The sequence below is a fragment of the Mya arenaria genome, chromosome 7 (assembly GCF_026914265.1).
Source record: "Mya arenaria isolate MELC-2E11 chromosome 7, ASM2691426v1".
NCBI lineage: Eukaryota > Metazoa > Mollusca > Bivalvia > Myida > Myidae > Mya > Mya arenaria.
This window is the reverse complement of record NC_069128.1, coordinates 36,882,443-36,908,002: the sequence shown is the minus strand read 5'-3', so window position 1 is coordinate 36,908,002 and position 25,560 is coordinate 36,882,443. Positions and strand designations below refer to the sequence as shown.

Here is a 25,560-nt window from a genome sequence, read left to right as displayed (position 1 = left end):
GTTCCTTTTTCATGTCTTGTGTTTGTCGCTGCATATTGGGTATATTCCGACTGAAATTAAGTTTAGGATTTGGTGATTCGGGTTCGGTGGAAGTGTGGTTCAGTTTTTAAGAGATTCATTTTTCCGGCTGAAATTGAGTCAGGGGTCGGAAGGGGTCGGTGGAACTGTGGTACAGATTTTAAGATATTAATTTCTTTCTTTTTTGTCGCCGTATATGGGGCGCATTCCTGCTGAAAATGAGTTACAGATGGGGTCGAGAGGGGTCGGTGGGGATGCGGTAGTAAACTTATATATCGTAAATATATATTTGAAAGTTTATTAAAGTCTAATCAATACAACATATAAACATCACATAATAAATATACTTTAAAACATGCATTGCAACTCAGTGTATGAGTTATAAGAGACTATAGCACACACAAAATAATACATGTACTACATGTATACATGACTTATACAACATCTAAAACATCTTAATATATATGATCGCTCCATTGATTAAACCCGTATTTAAAGCATTGCATAGTTGTTAAATGTATAAATAATTCTACCACTTGATCAAGTTTGAAATACACTTTTAACAGAGAACACTTTAAACTCATTTCCAAATTTGAAACTGTGGAACGTTTTAGAGTGCATCTGAACAATATCCTATGAGACGCCTTTAAGACGAGACTCATTTATTCTTTGTAGTGCATGACCCCTGAGTCTAACTAGGTTACTACAAGCATAACCGATATAAGCGGACGTAACAACTCGGCCATCTCCGGCAAGATTCGAGATAGGCAATTCTGTTTGATACTGGCCGAGGTGTTCCGATTGCGATAGAAGTTGTTCAATTATTAGGGCAAAACTGTGGCAACTGCTGTACTAAATCAAAAGTTGGGCTCATAAAACCGCAGTATCTTACAAGTTGTGTTCTTGTCTTATGTGTTTTTATCGAGAATGCTAGCCTAGGTAATATAGCAATGCAGTACTTGTTTTTACGATTATTAGTTTTGTCATTGCACACAAATATCGAACAAAAGACATGATACTCGTGATTGAACAGTGGTCTAGTGTCACCATGACCCTGTACTTATAACTGACTTACTTGTTAGGTGATTCATTTCTTCTTAGTATAGTTGAAGGTAAATTATGCAGAATTGAAGTTATGGTATCTTCATTAACATAATAAAATCTATAGTATGGTTATCATTTTAAACATCGAAAATAAACATCTATCACCTAAATATTGTTTATTTTAGTATTTATTTTGAGGTTTATATTCCTAAATATTGTTTATTTTAGTATTTATTTTGAGGTTTATATCAAAATTAATCGTTTGAGTCCGGCGCAGCCCGACGAACGAATTTCGTTCATTATTATATATACGTCAAAACCAAATGATAACGTGACATAATGGTTGATATTATTTTGTTACTGATAAGCCCCGCCTCATTCTTGGGCGCTTTCCCTTTTAACTCAACATATGTATGAGTTAGAGGCGGTATTTAAAGCAATATGAATTATTAGGATATAAGTTTATTTCTGTCAATTACACAACATTCACGATCTTTAACAGACTTATTAAGCCTCTTATGGAACCAGGGGTGCGTTTCAGAGACGATCGTTAAGGCGATCGTTAGGTGATTTTGGTAGTACGACCAAAATTACCGATCGGCACCGTTTCAGAGACACAACGTGCACCTGCTTTATCGTTTATTTTGCTCGTAAACCTACGACCGGTAAGAGGCACTCGTTAACTTAACGATCAAGATGGCGGATGAAGATTTTCTCCATATCAAAGTATACTTTTACTTTTTATCAACATTTGAGAGTTTAATATTGCGTGTAGAATGTTCGCTGGTGTGGAATTTTCAAACTATGTCTAAAAATAGCTGAAAACAGTATGAAAATGTTCTATTTCCGCCGTTCTGTCAAAAATGGATTTTAACTGTAGAAGATGTAAGCTTTTTGTTATATCTGTGAAGTATGATGATATTGTGTACATCTAAAACATGGAATATGATGAAGAATTTGATTTGGTTTCATTGCTGTTAAATATGTCATGTAAAACATTTTCTTAAAATTCTTCTATTTCGGATGGTTTTTAATTCGGATAAATAAATGCCTGTACATATTTTGTTGTAATATTACCGGCCTTTGTGGCATGTAGTCAGTGAATTATTGAACAGTGTTATCATTTTATCATGTCATGATATAACATAATTATTTTTTCTTATTTTTACACATCTAAAACTGATGCTAAATATGTAAATATACTGTACAGTACTGTAAATGGTACCATTTGATGCCAAGTGTACAATAAAAACTGAAATGAAAATTGCCAACAGAAGTGTCATGGTCTTGGTGGAAAATGCTGTGTTCTTCATTGACATCTGTTTAATAATGGTATGGAAAAGGGAATTAAATTTTAATGTTGATTTTATGAATAATAATGGAGGTATACATATTCAACATTTGAACACATTGTCATAAGGACTTATGTAGAAACTAAACTGCAAAACCATATTATGTATCTGCAGTTAATGCACAGGCTATGTACAGATGCTTATTGATATTCTATGTTTTCATTTTTTACTGTTTTTACTTGTTAAATATTTGTTTTAGTTAATTATTTCAGGCTGGTGATAGAAAACTATCAGGAATGCTTCAAGCTGGCAATGGAGGGAAATGTAAAAGTAGGTAGGAAATGATAAAATGCAAAAGGATATTAACCAATGTTATGAATAATACAATAAGATGAATTTTATATTGATACAATGTTGGGCATCTTACTTTGAGCAGTTAACTGGTTCAACATACTTGTTATTTAACTTATATGAACATTAAACAAGAAATAAAATGTGACCAGAATGGTGTTTTTCATGTTTTCTTAAAAACCCTACTTATTTTTTTTTTTAAAAAGACAATAATTTTCATAAAATATGCAAACTATTTCAGTTGAAATATGGGAATGTAAATTATGTGTTACTTGTAGTTTAACCATTAAAAGGAGTTTTCAAAAATGTATTATAATTATTGTGCTGTATTAAACAATATTTTGTAACTTTTTGCCTTTTCAGGACACTGAGATATCACAAGGTTTCAAAGATCTAGAATATGCTCACAGTCAGTCTACTACTCACCTTAAAGGTTCCAGTGTGTTTTAGGAGACTTTGTCAGAACAGTACTTTATACCTACATACACTGGAGATACCAGACCAAGCAGATAATTACAGATATATTGACACAGAATCTGAAATTAATTGCATATCCCAACACAACATAAGACTTTAAACTGTTAAATAGGCGATGAGGCATTTGTGTAACCTTCATTATTTGAAATGAAATTTCTTATAGTATTTATTTTAAGTTTGACTTTGCATTTAAAAGCCATTAGCATTAGATTTTTCAAAAATATATATATATTTATATAAATTCAACTGTGATGTATATCCAGTTGTACATGTTTGTGAATTATATAGGATTATCTTAATGATACATTTATTCAAACTTATGAATATATAGAAAACACACTACCATGGCTGATCATGTAAACATTCATACTATCTTTTTATAGAAATTAAGTGAATCTTTCGATATTTCTGAATACATTTATTTTTTACTTTGACTGGCTCATTTATAAACACAGAATGCTACATAAAGTGTATACTCCAGTGTATATCATAACATGATTGAAATAGATAATAGATAATATTTGCATGAAACTCTGAACACTTAACCTCTATGGCAATCTGCACCAGTTAAGATACTTTTTGTTGAATAATGTGTTTTGAAGAGACGAGCTTGTAAAATATCTGTATTTCTTTTAGTAATTTTGTGTATTTGAAGCATGTCTGCAAATGTAGATTTTATCATGTATTTTGAATGGATCTGAAATGCTGTTTATTTAACTGTTATTACAACGATTGACACAATAAAGATGGATTTATGAATTGTCTTCATACAAAAAACCCAACCAGTCAATGTATTTTCGAACTGTTTCCCAATACAATAACTCTTAGTCACAGTTTTGGTGTGTATGAACTTTACGCGTTATCTGAACTAAGGCCGGTTGTTGATGATTGGAATCAGTCATCATCATCATCATCATCATCATCATCATCATCATCATCATCATCATCATCATCATCCACCGCACCAACCACAACCACCTTCACCACCAACTTCACACCTGCATCATCATCCACATCATCAATCATCAGCAACATCTACGCATCATCATCTCGTCATGAGCATTGTCGTCATCGTCACAACATAATTAGTATCATTGCCGTCGTCGCATCATCATTATTATTATCATCATCTAAGTCGTCGTCGTCGCATTATCACTATCGTTGTCATCGCATCATCATTATAGTGTCGTTGTCGCATTATTATTATTAAATCATCATTGCCGTTGTCATTGCATCATCGTGACTATCATCATCAGCACTATGCTGCACGTTTGCATTTACTTTACACAACGCATACTATAATATTTCCCTTATCAAAGACGAATTTAAAGTAAAATCACCAGCCTGAAAAAAACAACGTAATTTGTTGTTGTCCAATTTTCATAATGATTACACAAATATTAAAATGAGCGTCGGAACCGCCACTGCCTCCATCACCAAAAATCCCGGATGACGATGTACTTAAGATACAATTGTAACATAAATAGCACATGGTTAATCAGAATAGAGACCACGAGTTTGTATCATTTGTGTTAATCATTATAAAAAGGAGAGTTTCATTAATTGATTCCATTCAAGAGATTATCGGTATTATTATTATTATTATTATTATTATTATTATTATTATTATTATTATTATTATTATTAAAAAAGACAGGTGCGCTCATCAGGTCAAAGTGACGTAACGTCATTTAACTTCAGACTGGGTCACTCGCTTTAACGCTGTGCTTTATCGTTATTTTTTACGTACGACCGGAGAGTTTACGAGACGTTTCTGAAACGCCTTTATGATTATCGTTAAGTTGGTCGTTATTACGATCGTAAATTTACGATAATGGCAGATCGTAAAATCTATCTGAAACGCACCCCAGGGGCGGTTACAGGAATTGACGTTAGAGGGGGCGTAACTTATAGGCGCAACCTTTTACATGCGCCTCTCCCTAAAAACCTAAAACATATGGCATAAACTATTTGCGTGTAGGTTTGGGGTTACTGCCTCAAGAACATTGTAACAATTTGTGATAAAAAATGGTGCATTTTAAGCATGTTTTATTAATTTTTCTCTCCCATATTGAAATAAAAAGTAATCCTGGGCGATTTAAGAGGGGGCGCGCGCCGGATGAGCCCTCTCTTTTACCGCTAGTAAAAACAGCTCATTTACTTCTACAGTCGATACATTTTTAGCTAGCTAGCTTAATCAGGTTACATGTACACTCATTCAGTAATTTAAATAGACACACATCAAATGTTGGCGACCTATATACAATTAAAATGGGTTTAAGGTGCATGCCTCAATCTATAAGTACAGCACATAAAACATCGACCAATGGAAATATAACGCTTCAATTAATTTAATTAATTCTGTCGTCTCATTGGTTCATAACTTATTTCAACCATTTTAATATTTTAGATATTTTTACATGTACTCAAATGATCTATATTCGGTAAGTGAACACGTTTCAATCTGAGTGGTTTTAAAGCGACTCGTTCATGGTTTGCAAAATTTGCTTTTTTAATTATGAAATAAAGTGTGGCAAATCATAAGGAGTGTTAAAACCAAAAAACCAAACTGGAACCCTTCAGCAAATGTTGATATTTGATCAAATATCGTCTTTGAAGACCAGATTTTTCATAAGCATTTATGACGCGATTGAAAAATAATTACGGCTGTGGTGTTGCGTGATTGGTTGATTGACAATAGCACGTGATGTATCAATGTATCCGTAACAGGTCAACATATCCAACATTGTTGTTAAGGTCACGGTGGCCGTGTGGACAAGTAGGCTGTTTTCTTCTTTTTTATCTTCAATTAACCGGCGAGGATTCGAACCCCGCTAAAACCAAAAATACTTTTTATGCTATAACTGTATTTTTCTGCAATTTCGATACCACAGAGTAAAATAATGATGAAACAATTATGTTATAATAATGTTTTCAGATGCATTACCGGGAAAACTAATTTTTGGTTCAAAACATGAGCGAGTCATTAAGGAATTAAGGAACTAGACATCATTTGATACAATTACAAAAACTTATTTACTGATGTATTACATCGCTTACGACACATGACAGCGACGAAATATTATTTTAATCATATAAGGTGATGTATTAATATTATCGACCTCATGCTTCTTTGTAAACACAACTGTAGACTTGTTTTAGGGACATACTGCATTTGGAGATTTTGGGACCATATGGTGTCTTGTCCCTTTAAGCCAGTATGCACTCTACAGTAAACCGTTATACAATGAAACCGTTCAACCTATATTTCTCCATCCTTGTCATTAAAACATTGATTTCAAACATGCTGTATTGATTCAGAATTAATTATTATTATTATAAAAGAGCAAAGAAACTCTTACGTTTTAGCAGTGTTATTCAATCCGAAAAAATATGCCTCGTGATATTTTTAAGCACCTTTAATGACGTCGTCAGTGCATTGTACATAACGTAGGTAATACTTATATGACCTGAACTAAATTCTTTATGACTAAGAATGGGCGAAATGAGCGAAGCTCCAGTCTAAAATTTCATTGGTTGTAAATGTAGGTTGTATTCTAAATCATAATAGCCATACATTCAGAAAGTACATTCAGTTTAAAAGTGTATAGTATGTCATATGTATTGCTGTATAAACTGTAAATATGACCGCTTGATTGTCGGGTATGCTTAAAACTCTTTCGGGTGGAAATATATAATATGGTATTTAACACCAACATGATGTATTTTGCTCTGTTTCTTTTGCGTTGACTACCTAACCACTTGCGGATTGGGGAAGGCGGGGGGGGGGGGGGGTTGTAAATACATTTACAATACGATTTAAGAAAAAAAATACACTAAACTAGAACACTGTCGATATAATCCGCCAATGTATATCGATACGTATTACTTCTGCTCCGTTTCTTAATATATCACGCCTCCAACATAAATGACGCAACGCCATTGGTCCAGGACTGGTCACGAGGTGACCCCATATTTATCCATATTGAGTCACCAAATTTATATCGTTCCAATGTGACGTCTATTTTACGATTCCGATGAATATTTCGATGAATAAATGAAACATTTTAAAAACATGTAAATATATTCTCGACGTGATATGATACGGGGTTAGTAGGTGACCGATATATGAGATATAGAAGATATGCGGGGGGCACAGGAAACCATACTCGGGTTCACTATAACACGTTTGCCCCGTATATCCCGGTCATATCGGGACACCTACTAACCCCGTAACTTATAATATCGGTAATATTGCAAATCCCCATTATATATTACTAAACCCACTATCTACATGTGTGAATATCGACTAATAATGTTTTAAGTTCCATTCATGTACATGCATTATTAAATTTTAATCTCAGCATACGTTGGAAAAGTATATACGGAAACTTATTTATTCTACTCTACTTCTAAATTGATACACTACCCCTATAATTCGTCCTATCCTTGATACTCCGGTTGACCCTGATATAATCGACGTGACCCAGGTCATGACTAGTATAAATAAACACGGCGACCGCGTCATGACAGGTTATTCACCCCGACCTGGCGTGAAAGTCGGTCACAGCCCACTATTAAGCCAGTCTGCCTCGTATTGAGCTTGTATTTTAAGAGTGCTTGATGGTATCATTCTCTGTTAGCTGAGCTCGATCGATTCTTGAAATGTTGAACTATTGGAGCACTCACATAGAGGAATAATAAATAGTTCGGTAGCCGAGTTTTATTTTATTGGTAAAGGCTGTTGAACGCAAGAAATAGGCTGAATGGTTTAATATGAATATTTTAGGTCGCTACGTGTATATGCAGAAAAAAATGCAAACGTTTTTCTCTCGTAATTCACTCAAGTGCAGAATGGTCATAAATTTGCTCAGAGAGAGCAATATTTGATAAGCACACAGAGATCTGATTTTCTACCTTCTGTACCTTGTGTGTAGGAGTGAATTATCACTATCGTTTGCATCACTCTGATCACTCTGATTAAGAGTTAAAGGGACTTGACACCAGATGGTTTCAAAATCGGCAAATACATTATTTCCACTAAACAAGCCTAGAATTGTCAATACAAGCTAGTTTTGGGCCGATAGTGCAGCATTTTACATGATTGAAATAATATTTTGTCACTGCCTCAGCTGAGTTTACCGTTTAAGAATTGCGCATAATGGTTTCGCAGTTTATAGTGTATTTATTTAACATAATGAAAGTCACGTCATTAGTACAGATACATATACAGGCGCTATTTTTTTTAAAATAACTAATAACTGGTATTTACGTCGTCGGCAATCCCAGTAAATTTCGAAATGGACCCCCACCCACCCGCAAAAACTGCGAAATACACGTGTCCTAAGCGATGCGTTACATCAGTAAGTAAGAATGCGTTGTACACAAAGGTATCAATTTTATGTAAGGTTTTGACAATTTCCTTTTTTTCTTGCCATTGTACATACCATCTGGTGTCTAATTCCTTTAATAATGATTGGTATATCTCCTCATAAGGCCATAGCGGGAAGAATTTCATGTACAGTGTATTCACCTATTTTTTTTCTTTCTGAGATCTGTGATGTCCTCGTTTGACTGCAGACAAAACTATTCATATGTCAATTAATAATAACAAAATGATAGGCTAATTAGAGGATCTGGGCCCAATTTCTCGAAACTTCTTAAGTCCTTTATAACCGGATTAAGCTAAGCTCCCTATTTTTGTTTTTCAATAATTTGCGTAATATTAACTTCTTCAAGAACTTTTATACTTTAGATAAGAATTAAATTTATGATAATCACAATAAACCATTTTCCTTTCATAAAAGCTAAATTCAAGTATGTATTTTAGCTAATTGAAATAAGCTACTTAAGCCTGTTATGCTTAAGAAGTTTCGAGAAATCGGGGCCAGTAGCGATTAGAAGATCGGATAACTATAACAGACAGAAAGTATGGCTGAAGGCGAGAAAAGAAGGCAGACAGGCAGGCGGTAAAAAAGGCAGACACTGATGCGGGCAGAGCTGGCGGGCAAGAAGGCAGACACTGAGGCGGACAGACATGCGGGCAAGAAGGTAGACACTGCAGCAGACAGACAGACGGGCAGGAAGGCAGACACCGAGGCAGACAAGCAGGCGGGCAAGAAGGCAGACACTGCGGCAGACAGACAGACGGGCAAGAAGGCAGACACTGAGGCAGACAAGCAGGCGGGCAGGCAGGCTGACACTGAGGCGGGCCAGCAGGCGGACAGAAAGGCAGACACTGAGGCGGGCAAAGCAGGCGGGCAAGAAGGCAGACACCGAGACAAGCATGCGGGCAAGAAGGCAGACACTGCGGCAGACAAGCAGGCGGGCAAGAAGGCAGACACTGCGGCAGACAGACAGACGAGCAAGAAGGCAGACACTGAGGCAGACAAGCAGGCGGGCAGGCAGGCAGACACTGAGGCGGGCCAGCAGGCGGACAGAAAGGCAGACACTGAGGCGGGCAAAGCAGGCGGGCAAGAAGGCAGACACTGAGGCAGACGGGCAGGCGGGCAAGAAGGCAGACACTGAGGCGGGCAAGTAGGCGGGCAGGAAGACAGACACTGAGGCTGACAGGCAGGCGGGCAAGAAGGTAGACACTGAGGTAGACAGGGAGGCGGGCAAGAAGGCAGACACTGAGACATACAGACAGGTGGGCAAGAAGGCAGACACTGAGGCAGACAGACAGGCGGGCAAGAAGACAGACGCTGAGGCAGACAGACAGGCGGGCAAGAAGGCAGACACTGAGGCGTGCAGAGCAGGCCGGCAGGAAGGCAGACACTGCGGCAGACAGGCAGGCGGACAAGAAGGCAGACACTGAGGCGGACAGAGCAGGCGGACAGGAAGGCATACACTGAGGCAGACAGAGCAGGCGGGCAGAGCAGGCGGGCAGGAAGGCAGACACTGAGGCAGACATGCAGGCGGACAAGAAGGCAGACACTGAGGCGGACAGAGCAGGCGGACAGGAAGGCAGACACTGAGGCAGACAGAGCAGGCGGGCAGGAATGCAGACACTGAGGCAGACAGGCAGGCGGGCAAGAAGGCAGACGCTGAGGCAGACAGACAGGCGGGCAAGAAGGCAGACGCTGAGGCAGACAGACCGGCGGGCAAGAAGGCAGTCACTGAAACATACAGACAGGCGGGCAAGAAGGCAGAGACTGAGGTAGACAGACAGGCGGGCAGGAAGGGAAATACTGAGGCAAACAGACAGGCGGGCAAGAAGGCAGACACTGAGGCAGACAGGCAGGCGGTCAAAATGGCAGACACTGAGGTGGGCAAGAAGGCATACACTGAGGCAGACAGGCAGGCGGTCAAAATGGCAGACACTGAGGCGGGCAGAGCAGGCGGGCAGGAAGGCAGACACTGAGGCAGACAGGCAGGCGGACAAGAAGGCAGAAACTGAGGCGGTCCGAGCAGGCGGACAAGAAGGCAGACACTAAGGCGGGCCGAGCAGGCGGACAGAGCAGGCGGGCAAATCAGGTGGGCAGGAAGGCAGACACTGCGGCAGACAGACAGACGGGCAAGAAGGCAGACATCGAGGCAGACAGACAGACTGGCAAGAAGGCAGACATTGAGCGGGCAGAGCAAACGGGCAGGAAGGCAGACACTGAGGCATACAGACAGGCTGGCAAGATGGGAGACACTGAGGCAGACAGACAGGCGGGCAAGAAGGCAGACACTGAGGCAGACAGAGCAGGCTGGCAAGAAGGCAGATACTGAGGCAGACATGCAGGCGTGCAAGAAGGCAGACACTGAAGCAGACAGGCAGGCGGGCATCAAGGCAGACACTGAGGCAGACAAGCATGCGGGCAGGAAGGCAGACAAGCAGGCAGACATGCAGGCGGGCAAGAAGGCAGACAGTGAGGCAGACAGACAGGCGGGTAGGAAGACAGACACTGAGACAGACAAACAGGCGGGCAGGAAGACAGACACTGAGGCGGGCAGAACAGGCAGGCAAGAAGGCAGACACTGAGGCGGGCAGAACAGGCGGGCAAGAAGGCAGACACTGAGGCGGGCAGAACAGGCGGGCATGAAGGCAGACACTGAAACAGACATACAGGCGGACATGAAGCCAGACACTGAGGCAGACAGGCAGGCCGACAGGGCAGGCGGGCAGAACAAAAGACATTGAGACAAATAGGCAAACGGGCAGTAAGACATACACTGAGGCAGACAGGCAGGACGACGGGGCAGGCGGGCCGGAAGACAGGGCAGGCGGGCAGACAGGCAGGCCGACAGGGCAGGCAGGCAGTAAGACATACACTGAGGCAGACAGGCAGGCCGACAGGGCAAATAGGCAGACGGGCAGGTGGGCAGAAAGACCGACATTGAGACAGACAGGCAGGCGGGCAGGGCAGGGCAGGGCAGGCGGGCAGGAAGACAGACATTGAGACAGACAGGCAGTCAGGCTGGCGGACAGGGCAGGGCATTCGGGCAGAAAGACAGACATTGTGTCAGGCGGGCAGGGCAGGGCAGGGCAGGGCAGGGCAGGGCAGGGCAGGGCAGGGCAGGGCAGGGCAGGGCAGGGCAGGGCAGGGCAGGGCAGGAAGACAGACATTGGGACAGACAGGCAGGCAGGCAGGGCATGCGGGCAGGGCAGGTGGGCAGGGCAGGCGGGCAGGAATACAGACATTGAGACAGACAGACAGGCGGGCAGGGCAGGCGGGCAGGACAGGGCAGGCGAGCAGGAAGACAGACATTGATACGGACAGAAAGGCGGACAGGACAGGCGGGTAGGAAGACTGACATTGAGACATATAGGCAGGCGGGCAGGGCAGGCGGGCAGGACGACACACACTGAGGCAGACATGCAGGCGGGCAGGGCAGGCGGGCAGGAAGACAGACATTGAAGCAGACAGGTAGACGGACAGGAAGACAGCCACGGATATAGACAGGCGACGTACAGTGGACGTTACAGACAGCCATCTGGACACACAGCAGACAGCGAAAATTAAACACATTCGGTATACATATATAGAAATAACTATATTTCAATGTAACCGCATCTGTGAACTACAATTATTGTAATTTAACTACATTCGCACTGAAAGTGTACTAGAATCCTCCATTTAATGGCGATGCGCAGGGCTACAACTAGGGAATCAGGGCTTTTTTAATTGTCGCTTACAAATGGCCTACATGCGCAATAAGGCATCAATAAGAAACAGCCATCGTGACATTTTCCCTATGGCTGTGCACATGTTCTAAATACGAACACTAGGTTTGTCTACTAAAACTGTATTTTTTTATTAAAGGTTGCTAGAACGAGGTTTTGATTGAAAGTATAACTATTTGATATGTGTTAATATGCTTTTTGTTGTATTTAAATAGCATACTCATGGTATTTGTATTCAAATTAAAGGAGTAATGCAATACAATAACTATAATTGGTTTCATTCTGACAAATAGTTTCATGATGTCCAAATTAAGACCGTGGGGTCAAAATGATCAGACCTGATTCATTATGCCGATATAAAGCCGAAAAGTCAGACAAAATTCATTCTGTCCCAAATAACAGCGAAAGTTCAAAGTTGCATTATGCCCAAATTAAGACCGAAAGGTCAGAATTATTAGACTGATTCATATGCTGCAAGAAGAACAAAACAATTTGATAATGCACCAAATAAGACCTAGAGGTCAGAATTATCAGACTAGACTCATAATGCAGCAATAAAATCGAAATTTCAAAACAGTTAGATCATGCTCAAAATAAGACCGAAAGTTCAAAACAGTTAGATCATGCCCAAAATAAGACCGAAAGGTCAAAACAGTTTTATCTTGCCCCAAATAAGACCAAAGGTCAAAACAGTTTTATCATACCCAAAATAAGACCGAAAGGTCAAAACAGTTTTATCATGCCCCAAATAACACCGAAAGGTCAGAGCAGTAAAATTATGCCCAAAATAAGACCGAAAGGTCAGATTGGTTTCATCATGCCTGAAATAAGACCTAAAGGTCAGAGCAGTTAAATTATGCACAAAATAAGACCGAACGGTCAGAACAGTTTTAACATGCCCCAAATAAGACCAAAAGGTCAAAACTGTGTCATTATGTCCAAAATAAGACCTAAAGGTCAAAACTGTTTCATTATGTCAAAAATAAGACCAAAAGGTCAAAACAGTTTTACCATGCCCCAAATAAGACCGAAAGGTCAAAACAGTTTCATCATGCCCTAAATAAGACCAAAAGGTCAAAACAGTTTCATCATGCCCCAAATAAGACCAAAAGGTCAAAACTGTTTCATTATGTCCAAAATAAAACCGAAAGGTCAAAACAGTTTTACCATGCCCCAAATAAGACCGAAAGGTTAAAACAGTTCTATCATGCCCCAAATAAGACCAAAAGGTCAAAACTGTTTCATTATGTCGAAAATAAGACCTAACGGTCAAAACTGTTTCATTATGTCCAAAATAAGACCAAAAGGTCAAAACTGTTTCATTATGTCCAAAATAAGACCTAACGGTCAAAACTGTTTCATTATGTCCAAAATAAGACCTAACGGTCAAAACTGTTTCATTATGTCCAAAATAAGACCTAACGGTCAAAACTGTTTCATTATGTCCAAAATAAGACCTAAAGGTCAAAACTGTTTCATTATGTCCAAAATAAGACCGAAAGGTCAAAACAGTTTTACCATGCCCCAAATAACACCGAAAGGTCAAAACAGTTTTACCATGCCCCAAATAAGACCAAACGGTCAAAACTGTTTCATTATGTCCAACATAAGACCTAAAGGTCAAAACTGTTTCATTATGTCCAAAATAAGACCGAAAGGTCAAAACGGTTTTACCATGCCCCAAATAAGACCGAAAGGTCAAAGCTGTTTCATTATGTCCAACATAAGACCGAAAGGTCAAAACAGTTTTATCATGCCCCAAATAACACCGAAAGGTCAGAGCAGTTAAAATATGCCCAAAATAAGACCGAAAGGTCAGATTGGTTTCATCATGCCTGAAATAAGACCTAAAGGTCAGAGCAGTTAAATTATGCACAAAATAAGACCGAACGGTCGGAACAGTTTTAACATGCCCCAAATAAGACCAAAAGGGCAAAACTGTTTCATTATGTCCAAAATAAGACCTAAAGATCAACACTGTTTCATTATGTCCAAAATAAGACCAAAAGGTCAAAACAGTTTTACCATGCCCCAAATAAGACCGAACGGTCAAAACTGTTTCATCATGCCCCAAATAAGACCAAAAGGTCAAAACAGTTTCATCATGCCCCAAATAAGACCAAAAGGTTAAAACTGTTTCATTATGTCCAAAATAAGACCTAAAGGTCAAAACAGTTTTATCATGCCCCAAATAAGACCGAAAGGTCAAAACAGTTTTATCATGCCCCAAATAAGACCAAAAGGTCAAAACTGTTTCATTATGTCTAAAATAAGACCTAACGGTCAAAACTGTTTCATTATGTCCAAAATAAGACCTAACGGTTAAAACTGTTTCATTATGTCCAAAATAAGACCTAAAGGTCAAAACTGTTTCACTATGTCCAAAATAAGACCAAAAGGTCAAAACAGTTTTACCATGCCCCAAATCAGACCGAAAGGTCAAAACAGTTTTACCATGCCCCAAATAAGACCGAAAGGTCAAAACAGTTTCATCATGCCCCAAATAAGACCAAAAGGTCAAAACTGTGTCATTATGTCCAAAATAAGACCTAAAGGTCAACACTGTTTCATTATGTCCAAAATAAGACCAAAAGGTCAAAACAGTTTTACCATGCCCCAAATAAGACCGAAAGGTCAAAACAGTTTCATCATGCCCCAAATAAGACCAAAAGGTCAAAACCGTTTCATCATGCCCCAAATAAGACCAAAAGGTCAAAACTGTTTCATTATGTCCAAAATAAGACCTAAAGGTCAAAACAGTTTTATCATGCCCCAAATAAGACCGAAAGGTCAAAACAGTTTTATCATGCCCCAAATAAGACCAAAAGGTCAAAACTGTTTCATTATGTCCAAAATAAGACCTAACGGTCAAAACTGTTTCATTATGTCGAAAATAAGACCAAAAGGTCAAAACTGTTTCGTTATGTCCAAAATAAGACCTAACGGTCAAAACAGTTTCATTATGTCCAAAATAAGACCTAACGGTCAAAACTGTTTCATTATGTCCAAAATAAGACCTAACGGTTAAAACTGTTTCATTATGTCCAAAATAAGACCTAAAGGTCAAAACTGTTTCATTATGTCCAAAATAAGACCAAAAGGTCAAAACAGTTTTACCATGCCCCAAATAAGACCGAAAGGTCAAAACAGTTTTACCATGCCCCAAATAAGACCGAAAGGTCAAAACAGTTTCATCATGCCCCAGATAAGACCGAAAGGTCAAAACTGTTTCATTATGTCTAAAATAAGACCTAAACGTCAAAACTGTTTCATTATGTCCAACATAAGACCTAAAGGTCAAAGCTGTTTCATTATGTCCAAAATAAGACCGAAAGCTCAGAATTATCAGACCTGATTCATTATGCTGCAATAAATCCGAAAAAATCAGAGTAGTTTTATCATGACCCAAATAAAACCGAAAGCTCAAAACAGTATAAACATGGCCCAAATAATAATTTTGATGAGTATGTGGTTTGTTAGTGGTATTTGGCGTTGCTTATATGCTTCTATCTCTAGTTCACTGTCGGTTGTGCCTTTAAAAGGCCTTGTGCGCCTAAACAGTGTTCATTTTTGAATATTAACATTCGCATAGTCCTTTGTATAATTCGTATTGTAAAACAGGCAAGGAGTTGACGATGGCAATGACGTCATTGTTTATTTCAATATTGCGATTCGATTGGATTAGCGCGGCATCATTTAACCAATGATACTCGACGTAATAAGTATTAGCTATTCTTTTACACAAACGTCGGTTGCATTTCTTTAAGAACACAAAATCAATTGCAGAAGATACTTCTAATTTTGAATTGTAATGAAAAATTATTTAAAATGTAAATAGCGCGCTGCATGGAATTTTCACGCTTGCCCTACTGCGTTCATGCAGAAAAAACGCAAAAATGCGATCGATCATGAATGTTTCATAGTAACGGAGGTTTGCGACGATATATCATGTGTACTTTTAAAAGATGGCCTACTTCTTCCAAATGGTCTCACATATATCATGATGGCAGCTTTGTTGAAATTTGTTATTTACTAACTAGTATAAGCAAACACCTTACAGCCTTGTTATCAGTAAATAATATTTTCCATAAATGCATTAATTAGTAGGTAGTTAAATGTTTTGCACTCATAATATATGTTTGTTATACATGTGTATGTATTGATTTTGAATAATAGCGTCACTTTCAGCGTGTGTTCGCCAAATGGGCGATGATTACTGCCCTTATTTCATCAAATATAACACTACCATATATATAAGGTACATTGCCTTACCATTTCTCGCCACAAAAATCGACACAAACTGTTACACAGGCTAGTATAATTAACAATCTTCTGCTTTTGAAACGGAAATGGCGGATCCGTGGTCTAGTTGTCACACATTTGACTGGTTATCCAGGGATCACAGGTTCGATTCCCCGCCGCACCACTTTAACAATTCTAATCGTCTTCTGGGATGGACGTTAAATGGGGGTCCCGCGTGACAGTGCTATACATTAGTGCAGGTAAAAGAACCAGGGTAGCTCTAACCAGGGTTACATTCTGTCTGTGCACTTTTGGATCAAAAAATAAAATAAAATGCTTTACAATCTTATCGGAGCACTCGCCGAATGGACAAGGCCCGAGTGCGAGAATAAAGGTTTACACATCAATAGGTTGTGGAAAATATTTGAAACATATCTGTACACAGTGCACGATTCAAACAACAGCGTCTCGGAGCGAACGTCAACGCTCGTATGTCATTTTCTTCTGTTCAGTGAGAATAGGAGCATGATTTAACACTTATTAAAGTCAGAGTTATGGGCCTTTATGTACATGCGTGTATTGTCTCCGTCAACATGTGTACCAAATTACATTTGTTAATCTTCACCAATTTTAGAGTTATGGTCAAGGCTAATTTTGCGCTCCGACGACAACGTGAGCTCGACCTTTTCCTTGAAAAATCAGACGAGTTGAAAAGAATACCTTACGGTATATCTCAAAAGAAAGCTAAAATGATACGGGCAATCAATGAATTATTTCCTCTTTGCAAATGTTATGTCTGGAACACTTCAATTTAAATTCAGACATACTACTTAAAACACAGGAAACACACTTTCAGTGTTAAATCAAAACGCAATTATCATTTATTAAATCTCTCTATCGAAGTGACTGGCCACTTGGTAATATTTAAAAGACATGGAGTAAAGTCTTAATGATTTAGATTATTTTATAATTAAGATATTACTTGAAGTCATCTAACTGACTAAGGATACAATCTCATTGCATTACACATTGGCAGTCCTGGCGTTTGTATTCTAAATTGTCTTTAAATTCAAAATTATACAGAGTTACTTTTTTATTATGATGTAAAAAAGCGTTTTAAAATACGACCTACTTTTTCAGCCAATGCAATTTCAGATAGGCAATCATTAAGTACTACGCTTTATCATTAAGAATTTCAACTTTCGCGGGTGTTTAAAGGTCCGCCCACTGCGGCTCATCCGATACAAACGTCAGATTTTGCGTTTACAATGTATAAGACAACGAGGTGGAATTCAAAGTCAGTTAGATGACTTAAAGTAATATTTTAATGATAAAGAAGGGCTCGTCCGCTACGCTCCCTCCACCTTTTCTTGATAATTAAGAATTTACTTCATGTCATCTTACTATTACTTAGTGAAAAGCATTAACCATTTTACAGCAAGGGTAAAATTATTTTAAAATATGACAGAAAAATGTATTTTGGGTTAAAAAAAAGCGTTAGTACCGTTGTTGAATGTTAAATAACGTTATGATTGAATGTACATGTAATGTTCAAAGCTGCCAGTTGCAGTTTGATGTAATTTATTAAACCAAATATTAAAGATGCACTCTTACTCACAGATAATATTTACCACAATTTTTAATATTGTTTTAATATTCCAAAAAGAATGAATAAATGTCGCAACAAAGGTTCTTATGAAGGACACCGAGTTGAATTTGAACGAAATGAGCATAAAACACGGTATTTCTGCCTTATGAGACTATAGTAGACCACAGAAAATCTTTAAGCATTCACCAATCATTTAATATTTTTGCGCTTTCTGCTATTAAATACATACTTACAATCTTGTTATCAGTAATTAATATTTTCCATCAATACATTATTTAGAAAGTAGTTAAAGATTTATCAGTCAAATTGTATGTTTGTTATAGAGGTGTATATATTGATTTGTAAGTGTCACTTTAAACCAAGTATTAAACTCGTTTTGACCAAAGTTTGAAACAATGTTCTAAAAGTAAAAACAGTTACTTGGTATTTGGACTGCATTTTTGGCCAGTCGAGCTACCTGATTCGAGCGGTAACAGATTTGGTCCCTAGGGGATTTCTTGGACTGAGAATCATAAAATATGTGTTCTAGTACTCTATGATACACATAGTAAACAAACAATCCACTTAAGTCCACCAATCGCTCGAATCAGGTAGCCAAAAATGCAGTCCAAATATCAAGAAACTGTGAGTCAGTGTGTGTATAAATTGCGTCATAAATGCAACGTCGGAAGGCAATTTTTTGCTTCTAATGAAGACTTAAAACAAAGATAACTTCACTATTTCTTCACCATTTTAAATGAAACAAAGCATAGTCTATTACGGAGCACCACCTTCTGTCTTTACCAGAGTTTGATTGAGGGTTTAGTTTCTTAAAACACTTCGACAAACCTTTTCACAGAACGGCCGTCTGACGGAGCACTGTCAAAACACTATTTTGGTTTGTCGAAGTGTTTGATGAAACTGATCACCTTATCAAACTGCGGTAATACAATGAAGGCAGGGCTATTTAAGCGGCATAGACTGCCCTTTGTTTTATTTAAAATAGTGTAGTAAAGGAAAAGTTATCTTTGATTTAAGTCTTCAGTTTAAGCAAAATATGGCCTTCCGACGTAGCATATATAATGTAATTTATCACGTGGTATACACACATTGTGAGTGTGAAGGCTGTGTGCGAGTCCCTTACATTGGCTGTACTTCATTATGTAGTTCATAATTCAAGCTGTTACATGAATACTTTAATACACACATGGGAAAATCTGATAAGCTTGCGCCGATCTACATATAGATTGCTCCGCCGTAACTCTCTATCATAAACGATTGCGTAAAGTAGAAGAATTTCCATTTTGCCCTTTCTGATATACTTTCATAAAAAGGATACTTCAAATGGCATTTTCTGCACAAAATATCGAAAAACGTTCAAAAATAAGGGAATTATAAGAAATAGCGTAATTACGAACAGCAGCATTCAGGTAATCATTTGAACGGAATTTTGTAAATGCAAGCCAATTTCAGTACCGTTACTCTCGTTTTTCGGCAAAATGTCGTATTTTCAAAGAAGTTGATCATTGTTGCAGGCAGTTTGCTCCGTTTCTGTGTGCTACAACGTGCTCCCTGGGCTGGTATTCATTATTAGTCTTATTTGGATCTAAAAACGATGTAGCTAATCGGATTACTGGTAATTTATAGAAGACCAATAGAGTGGCCATAATATTTACCTAAAGATGCACTCTCAGTCCAGAATAACATTTACCTCAAAGGATTAACACAATTGTTTAAATATACCAAAACGGATGAATACATTTAAAAAAACCCACATTGATTCTTATAAAGGATACCGGGTTTAACTTGAAAGAACGATGCAGAAAACATGTTATTTTTACCTTATAAAATGATAGTAGATCACCGTAAATCTTTTAGCATTCACCAACCATTTAATATTTGTTAGCGTATTCAGCTATTTAAAACACGGTTACAATCTTGTTTTCAGTAATCAATATTTTCCATCAATGCATTATTTAGTAAATTGTTAAGGTTTATCACTCAAAATATATGTTTGTTATACAAGTGTTTATATTGATTCTGAATGAGTGTCATTTAAAGTTAAATTCCAGCCCAGATCTGCTGTGTTAACCTACATTTTCAGCACTTTTATCGTTCTTACCAAAGCTTGGGTCAATATTGTACCGGCATCCATCCAATAATCATGGGACTTCAAATAAAGGACAAGTTAAACACACACTCCAAATCACTCTGTGTCGAATGTTAAACACTAAAAAAGATCTGTTTAAATCTTAAGTATTCAAATATTCAGTTTAATAGATCTGTTCAAATTTCAAGTATTCAAATATTCAGTTTGTATACATTTGTAAGCATCCTATGCAAAATAAATACAATTGTATTAATTGTGGTACATCTTATTTCGGAGTAAGAGTGCATCTTTAAAACAAGAGATGTTTTGCTGTGTTTGTTTGTGACAACGCGAGTGTAATTTTCGCAGAGTTTGTACAATGCCATATTTATGCAACGAGGTTATTAACCAGAAATAAACTGCACAGCGCGCGCTCTTAGCTTAGCCTAGCTGCACTCGATAAAAATATCGTCTGCACTGTATAAGCGTTCATTGACACGAAGCGAGAGCAGGGCGGCCTGACATACTTCAGCGATAGTTCAATGTATTTCACAGTAAATCTTTTAGCACTCACCAACCATTTAATATTTTTGCGTATTCAGCTATTAAATACTCGGTTTCAATCTTGTTTTCAGTAATCAATATTGTCCATCAATGCATTATTTAGTAAATTGTTTATCACTCAAAATTTGTGTTTGTTATACATGGGTATGTTTTGATTATGAATAAGAGTGTCACTTTAAGTTGAATGTTGAATACCGCCCCAGATCTGCTGTGTTAACCTACATTTTCAGCACTTTCATTGTTCTTACCAAATCTTAGGTCAATATTGTACCGGCATCCATCCAATAATCATGGGACTTAAATAAAGGACAAGTTAAACACACACTCCAAATCACTCTGTGTCGAATGTTTAACACTAAAAAGATCTGTTTAAATCTTAAGTATTCAAATATTCAGTTTAATAGATCTGTTCAAATTTCAAGTATTCAAATATTCAGTTTGTATACATTTGTAAGCATCCTATGCAAAATAAATACAATTGTATTAATTGTGGTACATCTTATTTCGGAGTAAGAGTGCATCTTAAAAACAAGAGATGTTTTGCTGTGTTTGTTTGTGACAACGCGAGTGTAATTTTCGCAGAGTTTGTACAATGCCATATTTATGCAACGAGGTTATTAACCAGAAATAAACTGCACAGCGCGCGCTCTTAGCATAGCCTAGCTGCACTCGATAAAAATATCGTCTGCACTGTATAAGCGTTCATTGACACGAAGCGAGAGCAGGGCGGCCTGACATACTTCAGCGATAGTTCAATGTATTGCCGCTGTAATGTCGCTTGGTTTTCTAACATCAATTTCTACATGCTAAAAGTTTTATTACAAGGTGATTTTTGTTTGAAGAACGCGGAGGTTAAAGTACACTGATTAATTGTTTGAAATGGGATTAGAAGTGCCAGTTCAGATTTGACCGGTGTGTAGGTAAGATTTTTAGTGCCAAATATGTAGGTGAAGGTACCATATATTTCCAAGCGCTGTAGCACCTACTTAAAGAATATATATTTTGGTACTTCAATAATAATAAACTATTTATTTTTTTGCTTTAATATTGATGCACATGTAATTAAACATATGTCAAGGTTAACAGTATGGTAAAATGTCGCTTGGTTATTCAACATTTCAGCATATCATTCTTCAATGTTAAAGATGCACTCTTACTCCCAATTATGATGTACCGTAATTCATACAATTGTTTAAATTTACTGAAAATGATGAATGAATATCAAAAGCAATGGTTCTTATGAATGATATCGTGTTTAATTTGAAAGAAAGGTGCAGAAAACACGATATTTTTTACCGTCTACATAATGAGATGATAGAAGATCACTGTAAATATTTACCACTCACCTATCATTTACTATTTTTTTTTGTGTTTTCAGCTGTTAAATACAAGGTCTTGTTATCAGTCGTTAATATTTTCCATAAATGCATTATTGAGCAAGTAGGTAAAGGTTTATCACTTGTAATGTATATTTGTTTTACATGTGTGTGCATTGATTTTAAATAAGAGAGTCACATTCCTAACAAATTGTCATGTTAAGTATTCACTAACTGTTCAATAATTTGAAGTTACATGACTTTTGGATGAGGAATGCGGGTACAATATTGACCTAAGCTTTTGTAAGAATCTGTGCTGAAAATGTAGGATCAAGTCAGAACACGTTGTCAATCACAGAAAAGGATACCAATACCGGGTTATAACTATAATGTAGACTATTACCAATGCCGGGTTATAACTAAAATGTAGACTATTACCGATGCCGGGTTATAACTAAAATGTAGACTATTACCGATGCCGGGTTATAACTAAAATGTAGACTATTACCGATGCCGGGTTATAACTATAATGTAGACTATTACCGATGCCGGGTTATAACTATAATGTAGACTATTACCGATGCCGGGTTATAACTATAATGTAGACTATTACCGATGCCGGGTTATAACTATAATGTAGACTATTACCGATGCCGGGTTATAACTATAATGTAGACTATTACCGATGCCGGGTTATAACTATAATGTAGACTATTACCAATACCGGGTTATAACTATAATGTAGACTATTACCGATGCCGGGTTATAACTATAATGTAGACTATTACCGATGCCGGGTTATAACTATAATGTAGACTATTACCGATGCCGGGTTATAACTATAATGTAGACTATTACCAATGCCGGGTTATAACTAAAATGTAGACTATTACCAATGCCGGGTTATAACTATAATGTAGACTATTACCGATGCCGGGTTATACAAATATTACAAATACCAGAGTATAACTATTATGTAGATTTTACCAATGCCAGTGTATAACAATTATGTAGATATTACCAATGCCAGGCTATAACTATTATGTAGATATTACCGATGCCAGGCCATGACTATTATGTTTGTATAGCCGATGCCAGGGTATAACTATTAATGTAGATATTAGCTCATTTGCGCATTAAAGGCGTTGACCCATTGACTATAATATCAATGTAGGTTACTCGATGCACTTTTAGTCATTATTGAAAAGAGGCAAGCTCGGGCAAGTATCCCACTACGAGGGCAATAACCATCTCATTCATAATAATATTTTTCTCTAATTAAAAGTCATTCTCGTACACCAGAGCGATGATGCTATGAGTGCAATAGATTTATCAATATCCTACCTCTGATGAATACGAATGATTATAAATAGGTAGGTCAAGGAAAACCGTGCGATTGAAAGCCGTTTGTTCTTTTAACGTCTCCTAACACATTTGAAAAGTAATCAGTTCATGGTCAAATGTTCATGGAATAATTTAGTATTAGTAAGGTAAAAAAGATTGATGTGAAGGGTTCAAGAAGGTTTAAAAAGTGTTGTGCCTGTTGGTTTAACAAGAAAAAAAAAAGTATTTAAAAAAAAAATAAAAAAAAAATAAATAAATAAAAAATACAAAAAAAATACAAAAACTACACAAATAACTAAATAAATAAAAAATAGATAAATAAACAATGGTAAAAATAATCATAATTAGAGCAGAAGTAGTGAAATAAAGATGAATAATAATGATAATAAAAAGATAAAAAAATGGTCTTAATATAAGTCATTATGATAAAAACAACAAATGATAACAAAATGATTAAAATAATGATAAATAGAATTGATAACAGTGATGACGATCATTATTTTGTAAAAAGAAAGGTTCATAATTATAACAACTCCCTTTGAGTTCGGTAAGTTCAGGGTCGCTGTTCAAAGAAATATGGTTTCCACTAAAAAAAATCAATAAAGAATAACTTATATTGCTGAAAAATGTTCTGAAGGAAGCTTATGTAAATATGTAAATTTGGATTGCATTTGATGTCAGTAGCGTCTAGGTCAAGGTGACCTAGTGGTGACCAATATTAGAACCCCTTTTAAGTCACGTGATTGCTCGCCCTGACTTGCAATGATGTTCGGACAAGCGATACAGGGACACACAAATAATGGATTGATCTGCATCAATAATATGAGTGATCAAAATTGAACACTTGATCAATTTATTACCACGGAAAATGTCAATATTTGAGAAACATTATCAATATTATTAGTTTCATACATAATATGGTTGATTGAGATCAAATAATAATAATAATGATAATAATAATAATAATAATAATAATAATAATAATGATGATGATGATGATGATGATGATGATGATGATGATATTAATAATAATGATAATAATAATGATAATAATGATAATAATAATAATAATAATAATAATAATAATAATAATAATAATAATAATAAAAATAAAAATAATAATAATAATAATAATAATAATGATACAGATAATAATGATAATGATAATAATAATAATAATAATAATAATAATAATAATAATAATAATAATAATAATAATAATGATAATAATAATGATAACAATAATACTACTACTACTACTACTACTACTACCACTACTACTACTACTACTACTACTACTACTACTACTAATAATAATAATAATAATAATAATAATGATAACTTCTTGGGTGGCAAAAAATAATACTATTTGATTCAGTCATTAACATTATTGTCAAATATATTCAACGTGTATGGGCCGCCCAAGATTCCAAATTAAAACACAGGGATTTGTTCGCCTGTTTTTGATCGGAATTTGGCCGCTCAAGATTATTATTCATCCCACTACAATTCCTACTAAGGGGAAAAAACACACGCCAAAATCCCTCTTAAGCCTGAAACAATTGCACTTTAGTTTAAGCATCTAAATTGTACATTATTACATAACATTTCCCTAACTATTTAACCATCTTTCTTAATATATCAACAGCCTTGTCTGCATTTCAGCATTTTACTTGTAATGCCCTTGACATGAAATAAAATTAAATTTCAGTACAAGTAAGCCATATGGTGAACTACACTCAGTCAACTTCCCAACCAATCCTATTTCTTGTTTTTAATGACTTACATCTTGAGGCAATATTAACTTTAAAACATGTCTTTTCTTGGAAAACTTTAATAAAAAGCTATAAATTATTGTCAAACTTGAAATCACAGTTGAAAATTATGAGTGGGGAAAAATGTAAATTTGGGTAGACGCGTTTATGAATGGCATTAAATTGTGGCTATTTATGTGAACACTTTATATATTGCTATAAATTATTGCTTTTCCGGGAAAACATTAGTGTACGACTTTATAATACTTACTTTTATATTATTTATGTTAAACAGGGACGGCTATAAATTATGGCTTTTTATGTGAACACTTTAGGTGTGGCTAGTAATTATGGCTATTTTTGTGACCA

At 36.9% G+C, this 25,560-nt stretch overlaps 2 protein-coding genes across 3 annotated transcripts in view; both read left to right on the top strand.

Annotated features, from left to right (window-relative positions):
* Positions 1-9,170: 9,170 nt before the first annotated feature.
* On the top strand, positions 9,171-10,898 carry LOC128241108 (serine-aspartate repeat-containing protein I-like). Its single transcript, XM_052958086.1, has 4 exons — positions 9,171-9,655; positions 9,756-9,972; positions 10,132-10,449; positions 10,596-10,898. Exons 1-4 carry the CDS (start codon positions 9,171-9,173, stop codon positions 10,896-10,898), a joined length of 1,323 nt encoding a protein of 440 aa, XP_052814046.1.
* Positions 10,899-21,541: 10,643 nt separating this feature from the next.
* LOC128239782 (ecdysone-inducible protein E75-like) overlaps positions 21,542-25,560 on the top strand; it is a 32,331-nt gene continuing 28,312 nt past the window's right edge. Inside the window, exon 1 of one of the 2 annotated variants that reach the window (XM_052956211.1) lies at positions 21,542-21,697. The gene's annotated coding sequence lies outside the window, so the exon portion shown is untranslated. The remainder of the gene's footprint in view (positions 21,698-25,560) is intronic. The other variant, XM_052956218.1, reaches the window with a different exon arrangement.